We start from the raw sequence: 14,441 nt of genomic DNA, 5'->3' as shown, positions 1-14,441 counted from the left end.
GGGGGGGGGGGGGGCGGTGGAGTTTGTTGTTTCGCCATATCTGTAGCATTTGCTCCAGTGGGTTAAAACTCCAATAACTGTACTGTGTGTATGTAGCAAAAAAGTGTTCAGAATACTGTCAATATGTTCATTACTGGTAATTATTTTTCTAACTGTAAACGATTGTATTATCTCTCTTCTTTTCTCCCTTGTGTCATTTTTTGTATGTATCTAAGCAAGGTCTTAGGAGGTTTACCTTGGGTACTTAAACTGTAGTGCTGGCATGAGAAGTAATCAAAGGTGTTGACACAAGGCCTGTTCTTCCTTTAATTCTCAACGTGCTAACTATGCTGTAGTGCCGGTAGGAGAAGCAATAAAAGATGTTGACAATTATTTTTCCCTGCTACTGTATTCTGTCTTCATCTTCTTCTTTTTTTTTTTTTTTTTTTTTTTTTGGTTCCTACCAATTCCATATATATTCATGATTTACAAGAAAGTAAATTCATTACGAGCATATTTTAGCTTCTCTCTTTGCTGATCTCGACATTCATGTTTGGAATTAATAAACATTTCCTTCTGATCCTGACTGTTAGCATATTTCAGAAGTTAGAACTAATTTTTTCATTCATATTCTTGGTTTTTGTAATTCTAGACTTTCATCGATTCTGTAATTTAGTTCTAAATTTTGTATCTTCATTAACAACAGGATGACTTTTGTTCAGGGCATTGAAAGTAGTTTTGAAAAGTGTAGCTCGATTGTCTTAAAAGATGAAAAAATTCCTTTATTGGCTCACAAGAGAGCCTCTTTTGGTAGTTCTGTATTTAATTTGTCATGCACCATTGTGGGTGCTGGAATCATGAGCTTACCTGCTGCTATCAAAGTATTAGGTGTTATTCCTGGTTTTATTTTGATTATAATTGTTGGATTTTTGACTGAGGCCTCAATTGAGTTCTTAATTCGGTTCAGCGATGCATCTTGTTCATTTTCTTATTCTTCTGTCATGGAAGATGCATTTGGTAAAATTGGCAAGTTCTTAGTGCAGCTTTGTGTTGTTATCAACAATATCGGCACTTGCATCATATATTTGATCATAATCGGTAAGATTAGTGAACTGCTAAACATCGCCCGCAAATCTCCACATAAAGCCCACAAATTAAAAGTGAAATGATTCTTTTGCCCTCGAACTAAAATTATATTCTCTCTACTCTAGTAAAAAACACACTCTCATCTTCTCTTAACTTTGTAGTCTCACTTTCTCTCTCTAAAATATTTTTTAAAAATGTCGAGGCGGCAAGGCAAGGAAGTGGCGGCACCGGTGGCCGGAGCAAGGGGGTTTGGAGGAGGAAAGGTATGTTTTTTTTTTTTTGTTAATTTTTTTAAAAAAAAAAAAAAAAAAAACCCGGAAAAGGTGGCGGCCCGGCGGCGACTGGTGGCTGGACGGCGGCGACTGGGCGGCGGCGTTTGGCCCAGACGCCTCCACCACGGTTCCGGCGCCTGTCCCAGACGCCAGAGCCACGGTGGTGGCGCCTGGGCAGGGCGCCGGTGCCACGGTGGCGGCGTCCACGTCAGACGCCAACACCGTGGCACCGGCGTCCTGCCCAGGCGCCACCACCGTGGCTCTGGCGTCTGGGACAGGCGCCGGAACCCTAATTTTTTTTTTTTTCCATTTTCTTTTATTTTTATTTTTGAATTATTTTTTCAAATTTTTTTTTTTGCTTTTTTTTGTTTTTGTTTTTCCGTTTTATTTTTTAATTTTTTTTTTTTACTTTGTTTTTTTCCAATTTGTTTTTTTTGGGTAATTTTTTTTTTTTGCTTTGTTTTTTCCAATTTTTTATTTATTTATTTATTAGGTTATTAATTTTTTTATTTTTAGGTTGTTAATATTTTGTAATGTTTTTAATTTATTTTCCATCATATGTATATTGTTTTATTTATTTATTTTAATTACTTTTTTTATGTTTATATTACATGTTTATATTGCATATTACATGTTTTGTTATTTTTTTGTATGTTTATATTGCGTGTTTTGTTATTTATTTTTAATTACTTTTTGCATGTTTATATTGCGTCATTTGTATGTTTATATTGCATGTTTTTTTTATGTTTTTTTATTTAATTTTGTTTTTTCGATATTGTGTACTTTTCTTTTTGTTGTTGATACTTTTGAAAATAGATTATTAATATAAATAATAATAATAACAATTGCTATTATTTATCGTTATCTAAATTGTGTTAGGCATCGTATTTTCGTTCTGGGGCTGGGAAGAGTATGGACATTATGAGAAGTACGATCAACTCAATGGAGAGCTCGGGGCCCAGACACGTTAGATCCCGTGGTATTTCGGCCTCGGCTCGTAGAGAACGGGTGCACTATTCTGAGGATGATGTAGATGATGATGGTGATGAGGAGGAGGAGGAGGAGGAGGAGGAGGAGGAGGATGCAGATGAGGATGTGGACGATCAGAGTGGACCATATGATGATTACGGTCCATTCAGTCAGAGGCTTGATGATGTGTATGAGACGCGTAGGGTAGACGTGCGTAAGGGTAGAGACGGACCATAGTTTGATGTGTTTATTGTATGAATCTTACTAATTTTAAAAAATGTGAAGGTGAACTGGATGCCTTTCGGCCAGAACCCTAGTAATAGGGTACCCAGGACCCTCTACACGGGACTGATTCAGTATCGTGAGATCGTAGAGGCGTACATGCCGCAGCGCTGTCTTCGCCAGCTTGGATATGTCCAAGTTGTTCCTCCTCCACCAGCATGGCCCAGTAAGGCCGTCCGATCTGCGTCGTCGAAGGAGTACGTCGTCCAATGGCCGGCAAGCATGATTGGCACGTGGGAGCAGTTTCCGATGGTTGCCCGCATATGGATTGAGCAGCTGCAGCGGCCGCCAACTGGGGTGGCTGCCATGTGTGACCAGCACTACATGGAGTGGTACAACCGGCACTCGCACCCGAGGTTGATCAGAGACGTCCACCACGGCGACGACGCCGATGATGATGATGTGCCACCGCCCACTGCTGTGGATGCGGTACGTCTCATAAAACATTTGTAGTTGTGTTTTTTTTTTCATATAATACGTCGTTATTGAATTTTATGTGTTTTGTTATGTGTAGTGGATGAGAAAGATGACGCAGTTGGGACACAGACTTTTTGAGGAGAGGGACAACATGACGACTGCAACAGGCAGAGCTGTTATTGATGAACTGGAACGGGCCCTTGAGCAGTGGCAGTGGGCGTCACAGAGAGATTATTGATATGTCGGCAGTGCATTTATATAACATTTTCCTAGTTGTTTGTAAAAGTTAACATTATCTATTCTTATAATTATTATTTTAAGTTCTTAGAATTTGACATTATATTTTTAGTTTTTATAATTATTATTTTAAGTTGTAATTAGTGGGCATACGAAAATTAAATACAAGTTCACATATAAATGGGAAAACTAAATACGAAAATTAGAATCCGAAAATTAAATAAATGGGAAAAACATAGCAATAACAATAGAAGGTCACATAGAAAAGGCAACTAGATTGTTCCACTGCTGCACCCGGTTATGATATAGCGCATCCCAGCCCTCTACGCTTGCTGTACGAATGGTGTACCACGTTGGTATAATCGGTGGGACCGGAAAATCGGGTGACAGGTCCAGTCGGATGAAATGTCTGTATGACGGCCCCAGAAATCCAATAGCAACCTCTCTTACCGGTCTGGTGACGGTCTCACGCGAACACCAAGGCAGAACCGTGGTACATGGATAGTAAGCTCCACCATGCAACTCCCTCATCCTGGTGTGCTCGCTCAGAATCAACCCCAAGCAGTAGTGTGACACACGACCATGGAGAATCTTAAATATGAAATGGCTATACATCGTGCCATGTCGCCGTCTGGAGTCCTCGAGAGAGTTCTTGATGTCGTTCCTCTGAGTATCAATAGCCTTGTTTATTCTCTCGAACAGTGTATCCAGAGCAGAGGTGGAAGAATCAATCCAGTCCTTCAGAGCTCTATGAGCGCTCTCAACTCTACATGTAGTAGTGTTTCCAAAATGAAGAACTTGGTTTGTCCAATATTTGACAAACTTTTCCCTCTGAGGCACCCACTGCTGCATCACATAGTCTACGATTGCCGGGCACCATTGGTATGCATCCTTGAAGTTATCCAAGGCTCGGTCGTACTCTGCCTCCGTGGTAGCTTGCAGGATCTTCCGCCACTTACCATTTACCAATCTCTCTGCTGAATCTAAGTTCTTGTTGAAAAGGTTGTAGGCTTTGACTTTCACGCAGTTGTTGATGTGCCATGTGCACAGTAAATGGCTCGACTCCGGAAACAGCTCCGCTATAGGGGCAAAGAGACCTCCCTCACAATCGCTGACGATGGCCGATGACTGAACATTTGGGCCGATGTAATTTCTCTACTTCTCCAACACCCAACGGTAACTCGCAACCGTCTCATCCTTCATAACTGCATAACCAATCAAAAAGTTCTGGTTCGTTGGAGTCATCCCAACCATCTCAACCAGTGGAAACTTATACTTGTTTGTCTTGTACGTTGAATCGATCAGAATCACAGATGGCCAAGACGAAATCATATCAGCACAATCAGGATGCACAAGGAACAAATGAGTCACCTCCGATGTGTCTTCATCAGATTCAAACCAGTACAGGTAACCACGTGCTTGTGCCTGGTGTAGAAGCTGCTGTATAGGGTTCCTTCCCTCTGACCGTTCAAACCTCAATTTCTGTCTGACGTTGTAGATGTGTCTTCGGTTTGGCTGGTCTTCAGGAAATTTCTCCAACAGAGATGCTAATATTTTAGCAGGCTTCACTTGAGCATCACTCATTTCTTTTACAACTAGTTTCGCAGCAGGACTTAGGCCACTTAACTGTCGATGACCCACTTCATATGCGATCATCTCATGGTTGTGATACCCCCATTTACCGTAACTCTTCACTTCCCAACCGTCACCCCTTTGCTGTTGTCGAACCTTTACTCTGAACTGACACCCACAACCTTTCCGCTTTGTATCAAACCGAATCGCTTGACTGAAATCTCGTTCCTCCCTTTTGCGATAACGGTCGCATCTCAAAATGCGATCCATTCTACCATCCCGTTGAGATTTATGAGTTGCTACTACTAAACAAAAACCTGATCTAATTGCAACATGTTTCGCCCAATCAACCGCTTGTTGAGCATCTTCGAACAGACCATCGTGTACAAAAATCCCACTATAATCATTTCCGTCTCCACCATAATCCTGCAACAATAACATATAAATATAATCACATAAGATTAGATTAAATTAATACATTTGACACAACATTAGCACAAAAGCAAAAACAATAATAAAATATAAACAACAAACAAAGAAATAAAAAACATAAACAAAAAGTATTCAAAAAAAAAAACAAAAACAAAACACAAAAATAAAAAACATAAACAAAACTTTAGATTAAATAAAAAAAAAAACCAAAAAAATAAAAACAAAAAAAAAAACATAAACATAAAAAACATAGCGATCAAAAACACAAAAATCAAACACAAAATTTTACATTACATTTTAAAAAAATTAAAAACAAAACAAAAAAAACCAAAAAAAAACGAAAAAAATTGTAACACAAAAAAAAAAAATAAACAAATTTTAAATTAAATTAAATTAAAAAAAAAAAAAAAAATGCAGTGGCGCCTAGCCAGGACGCCGCCACCGTGGCGATGGCGCCTGGCCAGGACGCCGCTTCCATGGTGGCGGCGTCTTGGCCAGACGCCAAGGCCACGGTGGCGGCGTCCTGGCTAGGCGCCACCGCTACGGTGGCGGCGTCCCGGTAGGACGCCAGCCGCCAATTCGTGGTTTTAGATGGCTTCGTACCTCGTTTTCCGGCGTCGACGGCGTCTCTCCGGTGCATCTAGCCGACGTTGAGGGCTCTTCGGTGTCACTCGGCGATCCAGTCCTGCTCCACATTTTTGGTGAGTGAAAAATTTCGTTTTCGGTAAAAATTAAAACAAGGGCAAGAATGTAATTATAGAATCATAGCATGTCTGAGTCTAATCACCTGTTTAGTTAATGTCTTAATTAAGAGGATGTGCTCTCTGGATCAACTGCTTCAAGTGGGGTTCATCACCCGGGTGTACTAGAAGATGGGTTAGGACAACAATGGTGGACAGGGCGTGCATTTGTGCTGTTCGTCCTAACTCTATTTGCATTCATGCCTTTGATATGGTGTAAGCGCATAGGTGAGTAACGTCTTGCTCTTACAGAATCAACAATAGGGATTTAAGTTGAATTTAGCAATAGAGAACCTTTCTAGTAACTATATTATTGAATTATGACCATAAAAATTGATGAAGTAAATTGAAGATTGAATTGGCTGATTGCATTATTCTTTGTTATGATGGTTGCAGATTCATTAAGATACACTTCAGCTGTAGCAGTTGCACTTGCAGTGCTCTTTATAGTCGTCGTCATTGCAATCACAGCTTTCAAGCTAGGAAAGGGAACTATACAAGAGCCTGCATGGTTTCCGCTAATCAACAGCTTTGAATCGTTTTGGAATCTCTTCACTGCTGTACCTGTTCTTGTTTGTGCATACCTTTGCCACTTCAATGGTAAGAAAATCTGATCTCATCAACATAACAACTTCACTCAGAATTATTAATTTGATATGAAATGGCGCTTGGTCATTCCCAATTATTATATATAACATCTAAGTACTTGCTTTTTTAACTGAAGAGGACAGTATTCTCAAATTAATTATTGGTCTATTATATCAACTTTTCATGTCTTGAAAACTGCGTACTTATTGAATTTGAATTGGCAAAATGATCCTCTGATATTCAGATATCTGTCTTTGCAGTTCATCCGATTCAAAATGAACTGAAAGATCCATGCCAGATGCAAGCAGTAGTTAGGACTTCCCTTTCACTCTCTGGAATAGTGTACCTTCTAACAGGCTTATTTGGGTTCTTGCTCTTTGCAAACTCCACCGCTTCCGATATTCTCTCCAACTTTGACACTGACCTTGGCGTTCCCTACAGTTCGTTGCTGAACAACATCGTCCGTGTTAGCTATGCGGGTCATATCATACTTGTCTTCCCTGTTATATTCTATTCCCTTAGACTAAATTTTGATGGCCTAATGTTTCGTCATGCAAGGCCCCTGGCGACAGATAATTGGAGATTTACGTTTGTCACGTTGACATTGATGTCTGTGATCTTGTATGTAGCTATATTCATCCCTAGTATCTGGCAGGCCTTTGAATTTACTGGAGCCTCATCTGGATCTTTGCTCCTATTTATATTTCCTGCTTCCATCGTCCTCAAGTACGTAATCTTCTTCATGTTCGTGATGTTGTTTTCAATTATAAATTGTTAATCATGTAACTCTGATTTTGATGTTCAAGTTTTGTGATATAGTATAAATCTGCTCAAGCTGAGTATCCTTACCTTTTCCACTTAAAAGTTTTTCATGTCTGCACACAGAAGGTCATGCTATAGAATTTGTGTAGCATAGATTGAAGAGCCTAGGCTTTATTGCTTTACCAACCCAGGACTACATGTAACAAGGCACAATGGCTCATCCTGATTAGTCTAACGACCCGTGTCCATGTGGCATTACCATAACAATCTCTAATAATTATTTCATAATGAAAGAATCGTTGAACCTCGGATGACCCTTATGGAATTTGCTTCTCTTTTGTTGTTTCAGGGACCGTCATGGAATAGCAACGACGAAGGACACAATCTTAGCAGTCTTCTTGATCTTTGTTGCTGTGTTAGCAGATGTGATTGCCATTTACAGCAATGTGAGATCTTTGATTCCAAAGCCTTCATGATCATGCCAAGTCCTGAACCAACATCATAGTGTTTTGTTGTATAGGTCTCAACTGGTTGTGTACCTAGAAAAAAGGGACACTGGATTACATTTGCCCAGAATTCACAAAATTTTGTGTAATTTTTACAATAGGATTATGTCTTTTATAACTGACCTGATGTAAAAAAAAAGTTGGTAGTAACTCACAATATTGAATATACCATTGAAGTATTGAACCATCTTGCACATAGCTACTTCAGAAAGTGCATATCTCTGAAACTACTACTTCGTATTTAAACTTTTGAAGTTAAACAAAGATAAATGTATAAGATGTCACCTGCGTATGCCAAACAGTTTAGTTTAGTTTCTAAATTAATCTCTTGTAATCCTATCACTCAATTGTTCCATATACTCCGTAGTTGATGAGGATAAATTATAAAACTTTATTTAGAATAGTTACCTAATTTTGTATTCTCACACAAGCTAGCACATTGTGTATTCACGTGTGTGACAAGTATGACAACCATATATACACCGATATAGTCAATGGTTTACATGTAAGATCATATGCACCACCATATAGATCTCATAGACGGATACATAGTAATGATGAGAGGTTTTGGAATCTAAAGAATCTCAATGAGCTTTCTATAAAACTAATTGAGACGAAAAAGCATCGAAATCATCAAAAGGTGTACTTGCTATTGAAATTAGTATTGCTTCTTCTAGTGGTTACTGCAACTGTTGACAGGGCATTTTCCGGAATGACTCAAAATAAAAGCAAGCTACGTAATAGCATGGGAGATGGTTTGTTAAATGACACTTTAGTTACTTATTTGGAGAAAGATTTGTTCTCGAATATAAGTCTTGATGCAATTGTAAATCAATTCCAAAATATGCAAACTCGTCGTGAACATTTGTAATTTTTTTTTTAAGTACTTGTGTTGTAATGTAATAACATACATTAGTATGTAATTTTTAAATTTGATTTTGTATTATTTAATTTGTCTTGACTCATTTTGAACTTAGTATACATTGCGCTACCCCTGTCCCCAAATCCTGGATCTGCTACTAATTACATCTTAGATCCATATGCACTAATGCTGTAATACACGTACATATTCACATCGTGAACCCGGGAGTGCACCGGTAGGACAATGTGCACTGATAAAAACTATTTGCATGTGGCTTCCCATCAATCCATCATCCAACCACGACAACCACTATCCATCTATCCCACACTGGCACACATGACCATGTATGACACTAATTGATTATACTCCCTCTGTCCCACAATATAGTTCTTGTTTTTCTATTTTGGAGATCCAAAATGTTGTTCCTGTTTCTATTTTTGGATAGTATATAAAAACCATTATACTCTCATTTTTTTAACTCTATTAATTGAACTTTCTAATTTACTTTTAAATTATCCACTTGCATTGTACTTTTTTCCACTTTCTCTCTCTAACTTTTGTCTATAATTGTACTTTCACATTTTCCCCTTAAATTATCCACTTGCTTTGTACTTTTGTTTAGCTTTTTTCCACCTCTCCTCCCATTTCTTAAATACCGTGAAAAAAACACAATAAGAACTATATTATGGGACGGAGGGAGTATATATATATAAATAAATAATAATTAATAAATAAATAAAAACTTAACATCCTAGAAAACTTACAATTGGAGGGAACACAACTACCACTTGTAAGCAGACATGAAATTATGAAAATAAAGGCCTGTGTAAAATAGGTTATAGGTTCGAATCTCCCCTCTCTCAAACATACATGAAATTATGAAAAATAAAGGCCCGTGTAAAATAGATTATAGGTTCGAATCTCCCCTCTCTCAACCTTGAAACAATATACTGATGGCCCAAATGCCTTTTTATTTTTAATTTTTGTTTTTTTTTAAAAGTTAAAATTCCAAACATGGTTGCCTAAACTTCCATTTACCACACTATCTCTTCTCACTTTCTCTCTCCTCTTTTTCATCTACCACACTGATTTGAGGGCAATCTAGATTTCAAATACTGGAAGTGGAAACTTTGTTTGACCATTTGATGCATTCTTCTCTTCAATTTTGTTTTTTGCAATAGTGTTGGCCACCTCTTTTGTGTACATATGAGTCAGACCAGGTATTAATTATTACTTCCAATTTTTTTTTTTTTTTATTTTTTTTTTTTTTTATTTTTATATGATCAAACATCACACAATATATTACGTCACAATATCATTAAATAACGACGAACAAAGTACCATATAGCAAGTCTTAAAGTCTTTTTCATTACCTTTATATACAAAAAAAAATGTTGCCTTATACCCCTGATATGGCCTGATAGGGTCCTTCACCTTAGCAATTAATAAAGTGAGGACTGAAATCACCACCACCCAGTTTGGTGAGGACTGAATTCAGTGATGCCCAAAGCGGAAAATTCTCAACGCCATCCTTACATATACATGAATTAATTTTGTCAACAAACTCACTGAATTACTAAATCTGCATTTGGAGAGATAGCATTCCCTTGCAACGCCAAACGGATATAATCACATTCTTGTTGAGAAAAAGAATGGGCAGCAGACCTCTTCCATTCTCCCTCACGTGTATTTGGTAATAAATGGCGACTATTCAACATGCGATCAAGCGCAACAGTACTTTTTAAGAAATAACTTGCCCATGGAATCCAAGAACAGTATCTGGCACCTGGAAGATCATATTTTCTGCGAAGAAAAGTATCTGGCACCTGCAATAAGAAGCAAGTCTAACTCATTCCATTGTAGTTGGAGGGACGAGGCAGCTGAATATCAGCATATCAGATATTAAAATACAAGAGCAAACCATTTAATTTGGTATATGAATTACATCTAATATCACACCAAGTGGTGAAGAACTGAAGATCTTAAAACATCTTGTCCCTCTCTTACACAAACCCAACCCCTTGAAACCATCCCAAAGGACTGAAACCCAAACCCCACACACCTGAAAGCATCCCTAACCCAACCCCAACCACTCAAAACAACCCATAACCCAACCCCAACCACCCAAAACAACCCTTAACCCAACCCTCAATGCCCCAACCACCTGAAACAACCATGAGCCACCCAACCACCACATAGCCAATTCACCACCCACAAAACCCCACCAAAACCTCAGCCCCATCCACAGAACCCCACCCACACCTGCCCAAATGTCCACCTCTACCACCGGAAATGACCCTGCCGCCAGAAAACCTACCTAACCACAAATAAACCCCATCCATGACCCACTAAAACTTAGATCTATGAGATTAAAAAATGATATAAAGAGAAATAGAGGCGTCGGCGGCTGTTATAGCTATGGCATAGTATGGCGGTGGTAGGGGAAGGAAGTGCAGTGGTGGTGGTTGGAGAAGTGCAGTGATACTGTTGTAGAGAGAAGGGTGATTCCCTTTGTTATCTTCAAACAAGAAAGGATATTGAGGTTTTGTGTTTCTATTTCTCTTATATCCCTTTCTTAGACTCTTTCCTATTCCCTTATATAATTGAATGCCCCCTAATATTAATCATCAACCTACAAACTACATACATTGTATGATTATACCAAACCATGCAACATGCCAAGATTGCCAACATTACATCTACAAAAACCAACCAGCACATATCCCATTATCACTTACTTGTCTATGTGAAAACAAAGATATACGAAGTATCTGTTATTTTCTCATACAGTCATAGAATAACACTAAACTAAAACTGTCTCTGAAATCAACTATCTTTTTCCCCAAAACTCGAATAATACTTAAACAATTAATCATTAAATACATTAAATAAATGCTCTCTTACAAAGAAATACATTAAATATTACTCTGAAAAAGTTAACCATACTAACCATCAGGTAAAGCTTCTGTAGCTGCCAAAAGGAATTGAGAAGGCGAGGAAAACTCTTTACCATGTCAACTTCAGGATCTTCACTCTTGAAAATTAAACTTAACCGCACAACGCGCCGAAATAATGTGGATGGGTGAGTAGGTATTAAATGTAACTGAAACAAAAGAAGATTATAGTGAATCTAGAGAAAGCACACTAGCCAATAACAAAAGAAAAACTGTTAAAAGTTTTTCACGCACCAGAGAATAAGGTCCTTCGAGCAAAAGTGTTTCTAGAGAAGGAATAGAAGTAGCCAAATCTCTGATAATACATTCTGCTCCTTTGTAGTTTTTATCTATGAGAGCCACATGGCTGCTCTTCAGCTTTGTATTACTCAAGAAAGAGAATTTTACAATTGCTCTACCAACAAAATCAAAGAAGTTTAGACTTTTGGCATTAAGTTCAGTTTCACGCAGGTCTGAAAGATCATGAATCATCAAAGAGCTCAGTCGCTGTAAATTTTCACCAATGCACAATTTTTCAGGAAGATTACACCACCTAATTCGTAACCATTCAATTGTTGAAGAAGTGGAAAGCATCCATTGTAACTGATTTTCCTCTAAAACTACATAATATAAATCCAGGCGAACCAATTTATTGAACCTGAAGTCACTATGAAGCTTCAAGTTGCAAACATCGAGACATAGATCCTTCAAACAAGGAAAGCGGGAAAGAATGGAACTAGTGATAGTATACATATTCTCGGGCCTGAAAAATGGAATTGAAGCATAATAACTATCAGAAATGAACTGGAGGGTAAGGCTTTGTAGGCGTACTTAGAAGCAAACCTAATCCAGTAGTCTACATGACTATCGTATTGCCTAGTAAAGGAAAACGAAATGCGAAAAGATGAGATGTCTTGATTGTCATAATCTAGTAAGACCTTATGCACGCTCTTCACATATGCTACTTGTTTATATACTTGAAGATATTCTACAGGAGAAAAGCCTGTGTATCTTGACATTACCGACCATTCCAGGTCAAGTTTTGGTAACGATAACCAGATATTTTTTCACCTTTTTGATAATGTAGTCATTCTCACAACATCGCGTAATGTCAAATGTGTGAGAATGTAAGACAAGATCTCATCTGGGAGGTCAGTGAGACGATCCCCGTGATTAAGAGAAATCGGAATCTCACCATCATCGGATGTCTTGTCAACCTATTCAACAGAATCTTGGTACAAGAATAATTCAGTAATTCCAAAATTCAAAAATATAAATAAAAAACATGCGATACCTTGCTAGGGTCTGTGTTATTGTTCATAATACATCTGAAACGCCTCGCCCAATGTCCACACAAAACAGCTGCAGTAATTACTAAATGTGGAGACATTCCTGGTAGAATAGACATTATTCTGCGGATTAGAAATGTTCAATCATCAATTATAAACAGCATATATCACAAGAATTCAAGTTTTAACCATAATTTTGAGCTTAATTTCACTGTAATAATTCAATAAAACAGAGACAGATTAAAATCCACTAATTTTGGGCTTCAGTGAGATTACTTAGTTCAATTAATCCACCACTTATGGAAAATCAAATGTCAAAGGTCAAAACTTTATTGAAGAGTTGACAAACGGAAAAGCCCTAATTATGGGCTTCACTCGAAATTAATCCACTACATATGAAAATGAAGTGTCAAAGATAAAAATAAATTGAAAATCCCTAATTTGGCCTATTGGATTATCTCGAAAAATCCATAATTTTAGGGATATTTGGTTCAATAATCAAATTAGGCTCATAATTTTCTTTTCTTTTGGTTATGATGTTTCATACTCTTAGAATTTAGGAGCAATTGTTCAGATTTTCGAACTCTACACTTAATGCATTGACAATTAAATTGGATTGTGAAAGTGATATGATAATAACAAAAACCAAACAACTTATCTCAGAAGCTGCTTCAATGGGGGATTTGGTTCATAGGAGAACTTCACTTTAATGGTGAACGTTGAGTGCTTTCAATGGATAGAAGGGTTCGAGGCTTTGGAGCCCTATTCAAATCCATGACCTGCCATTACATACTTAGATCTGTCTAATAAATTAATGGGGCGGGTATTTATATGATTGTTCAATTATGGAGTAGAGCGGGCTTTATAAGAATTTAAAGTAAACTTATTTTAAAAAGTACGGAGTATTAGTTTTTCTTTATCCTTTAATTTCTCAAATATTATTTTCACACACCAAAGTGACCAAACCTTGTAGAGTATCAATTGTTTGTAAGATTTGTTTTGGAATTTTTTATTTATTTTAAAAACGGATGAAATTATACTGATTAAACTGAGTTTACAACAAACTAAAAGAAAGTAACATAAGTTACTATAGGCATAAAAAGTCGTTACACAACACCAACAAAGGTCATTAACGACATTTACCTTTAAGTTATTACAACTAGTGCGGACAACGCAAACAAGGTTTACCAACTTACATTTAAACATGCGATGAGACCATTGATAGAATTGAGGAAGTTAGTGATGATGCTTCATGTGATACAAGGTCTTTTTCGAACATACAATTAAAAGTCTATAATTGTTGCTGAGATGACGGAGACTGCCCAAAATTGGTATGCCTTACCCTAAGGGACGAAACCATTTTCCAAAGTTTAAATGGATAAAATCTTCTTCACATCTTTGCTCATATCAATTACATTTCCTTGTGATCTGACAAAACTATCCCTTGTATTCTGATACAAGAATACAAGGTCATTACTTGGTTTACTCCGTATATTGTTAAACATATTCCAGTTA

The 14,441-nt window shown here is 37.5% G+C and overlaps 2 protein-coding genes across 2 annotated transcripts; one reads left to right on the top strand and one right to left on the bottom strand.

The window, feature by feature from the left end:
- Nucleotides 1–4: 4 nt before the first annotated feature.
- Nucleotides 5–7,812, top strand: LOC110703251 (amino acid transporter AVT6A-like). Its single transcript, XM_021881031.1, has 5 exons — nucleotides 5–1,077; nucleotides 6,059–6,214; nucleotides 6,383–6,586; nucleotides 6,835–7,300; nucleotides 7,686–7,812. The coding sequence occupies exons 1-5, from the start codon at nucleotides 687–689 to the stop codon at nucleotides 7,810–7,812; spliced, it is 1,344 nt and encodes a 447-aa protein (XP_021736723.1). The 5' UTR covers nucleotides 5–686.
- A 1,632-nt stretch (nucleotides 7,813–9,444) lies between these two features.
- LOC110701556 lies at nucleotides 9,445–13,869 on the bottom strand. Its single transcript, XM_021879191.1, has 4 exons — nucleotides 12,932–13,869; nucleotides 11,893–12,400; nucleotides 11,655–11,807; nucleotides 9,445–10,530 (listed from the first exon to the last, which is right to left on the bottom strand). Exons 2-4 carry the CDS (start codon nucleotides 12,388–12,390, stop codon nucleotides 10,270–10,272), a joined length of 912 nt encoding a protein of 303 aa, XP_021734883.1. The 5' UTR covers nucleotides 12,391–12,400; nucleotides 12,932–13,869; the 3' UTR covers nucleotides 9,445–10,269.
- Between the last annotated feature and the right edge of the window lie 572 nt (nucleotides 13,870–14,441).

The sequence above is a fragment of the Chenopodium quinoa genome, unplaced genomic scaffold (genome assembly GCF_001683475.1).
Source record: "Chenopodium quinoa cultivar QQ74 unplaced genomic scaffold, ASM168347v1, whole genome shotgun sequence".
NCBI classification, from domain to species: Eukaryota; Viridiplantae; Streptophyta; class Magnoliopsida; order Caryophyllales; family Amaranthaceae; genus Chenopodium; species Chenopodium quinoa.
The sequence above is the reverse complement of the archived record's forward strand: the minus strand, read 5'-3'. Positions and strand labels throughout refer to the sequence as shown.

Bases quoted from the DNA above. Each gene is read 5' to 3' on its own strand.
- LOC110703251 (XM_021881031.1), top strand. From the start codon at position 687: ATGACTTTTGTTCAGGGCATTGAAAGTAGTTTTGAAAAGTGTAGCTCG. The intron at 1,078-6,058 runs GTAAGATTAGTG...GTCTTAATTAAG, and splicing joins CATATATTTGATCATAATCG to AGGATGTGCTCTCTGGATCA. The intron at 6,215-6,382 runs GTGAGTAACGTC...TGATGGTTGCAG, and splicing joins GATATGGTGTAAGCGCATAG to ATTCATTAAGATACACTTCA.
- LOC110701556 (XM_021879191.1), bottom strand. From the start codon at position 12,390: ATGTATACTATCACTAGTTCCATTCTTTCCCGCTTTCCTTGTTTGAAG. The intron at 11,808-11,892 runs GTGCGTGAAAAA...CTTTTGTTTCAG, and splicing joins TCGAAGGACCTTATTCTCTG to TTACATTTAATACCTACTCA. The intron at 10,531-11,654 runs GTTAGTATGGTT...TTCTTATTGCAG, and splicing joins TACAGAAGCTTTACCTGATG to GTGCCAGATACTTTTCTTCG.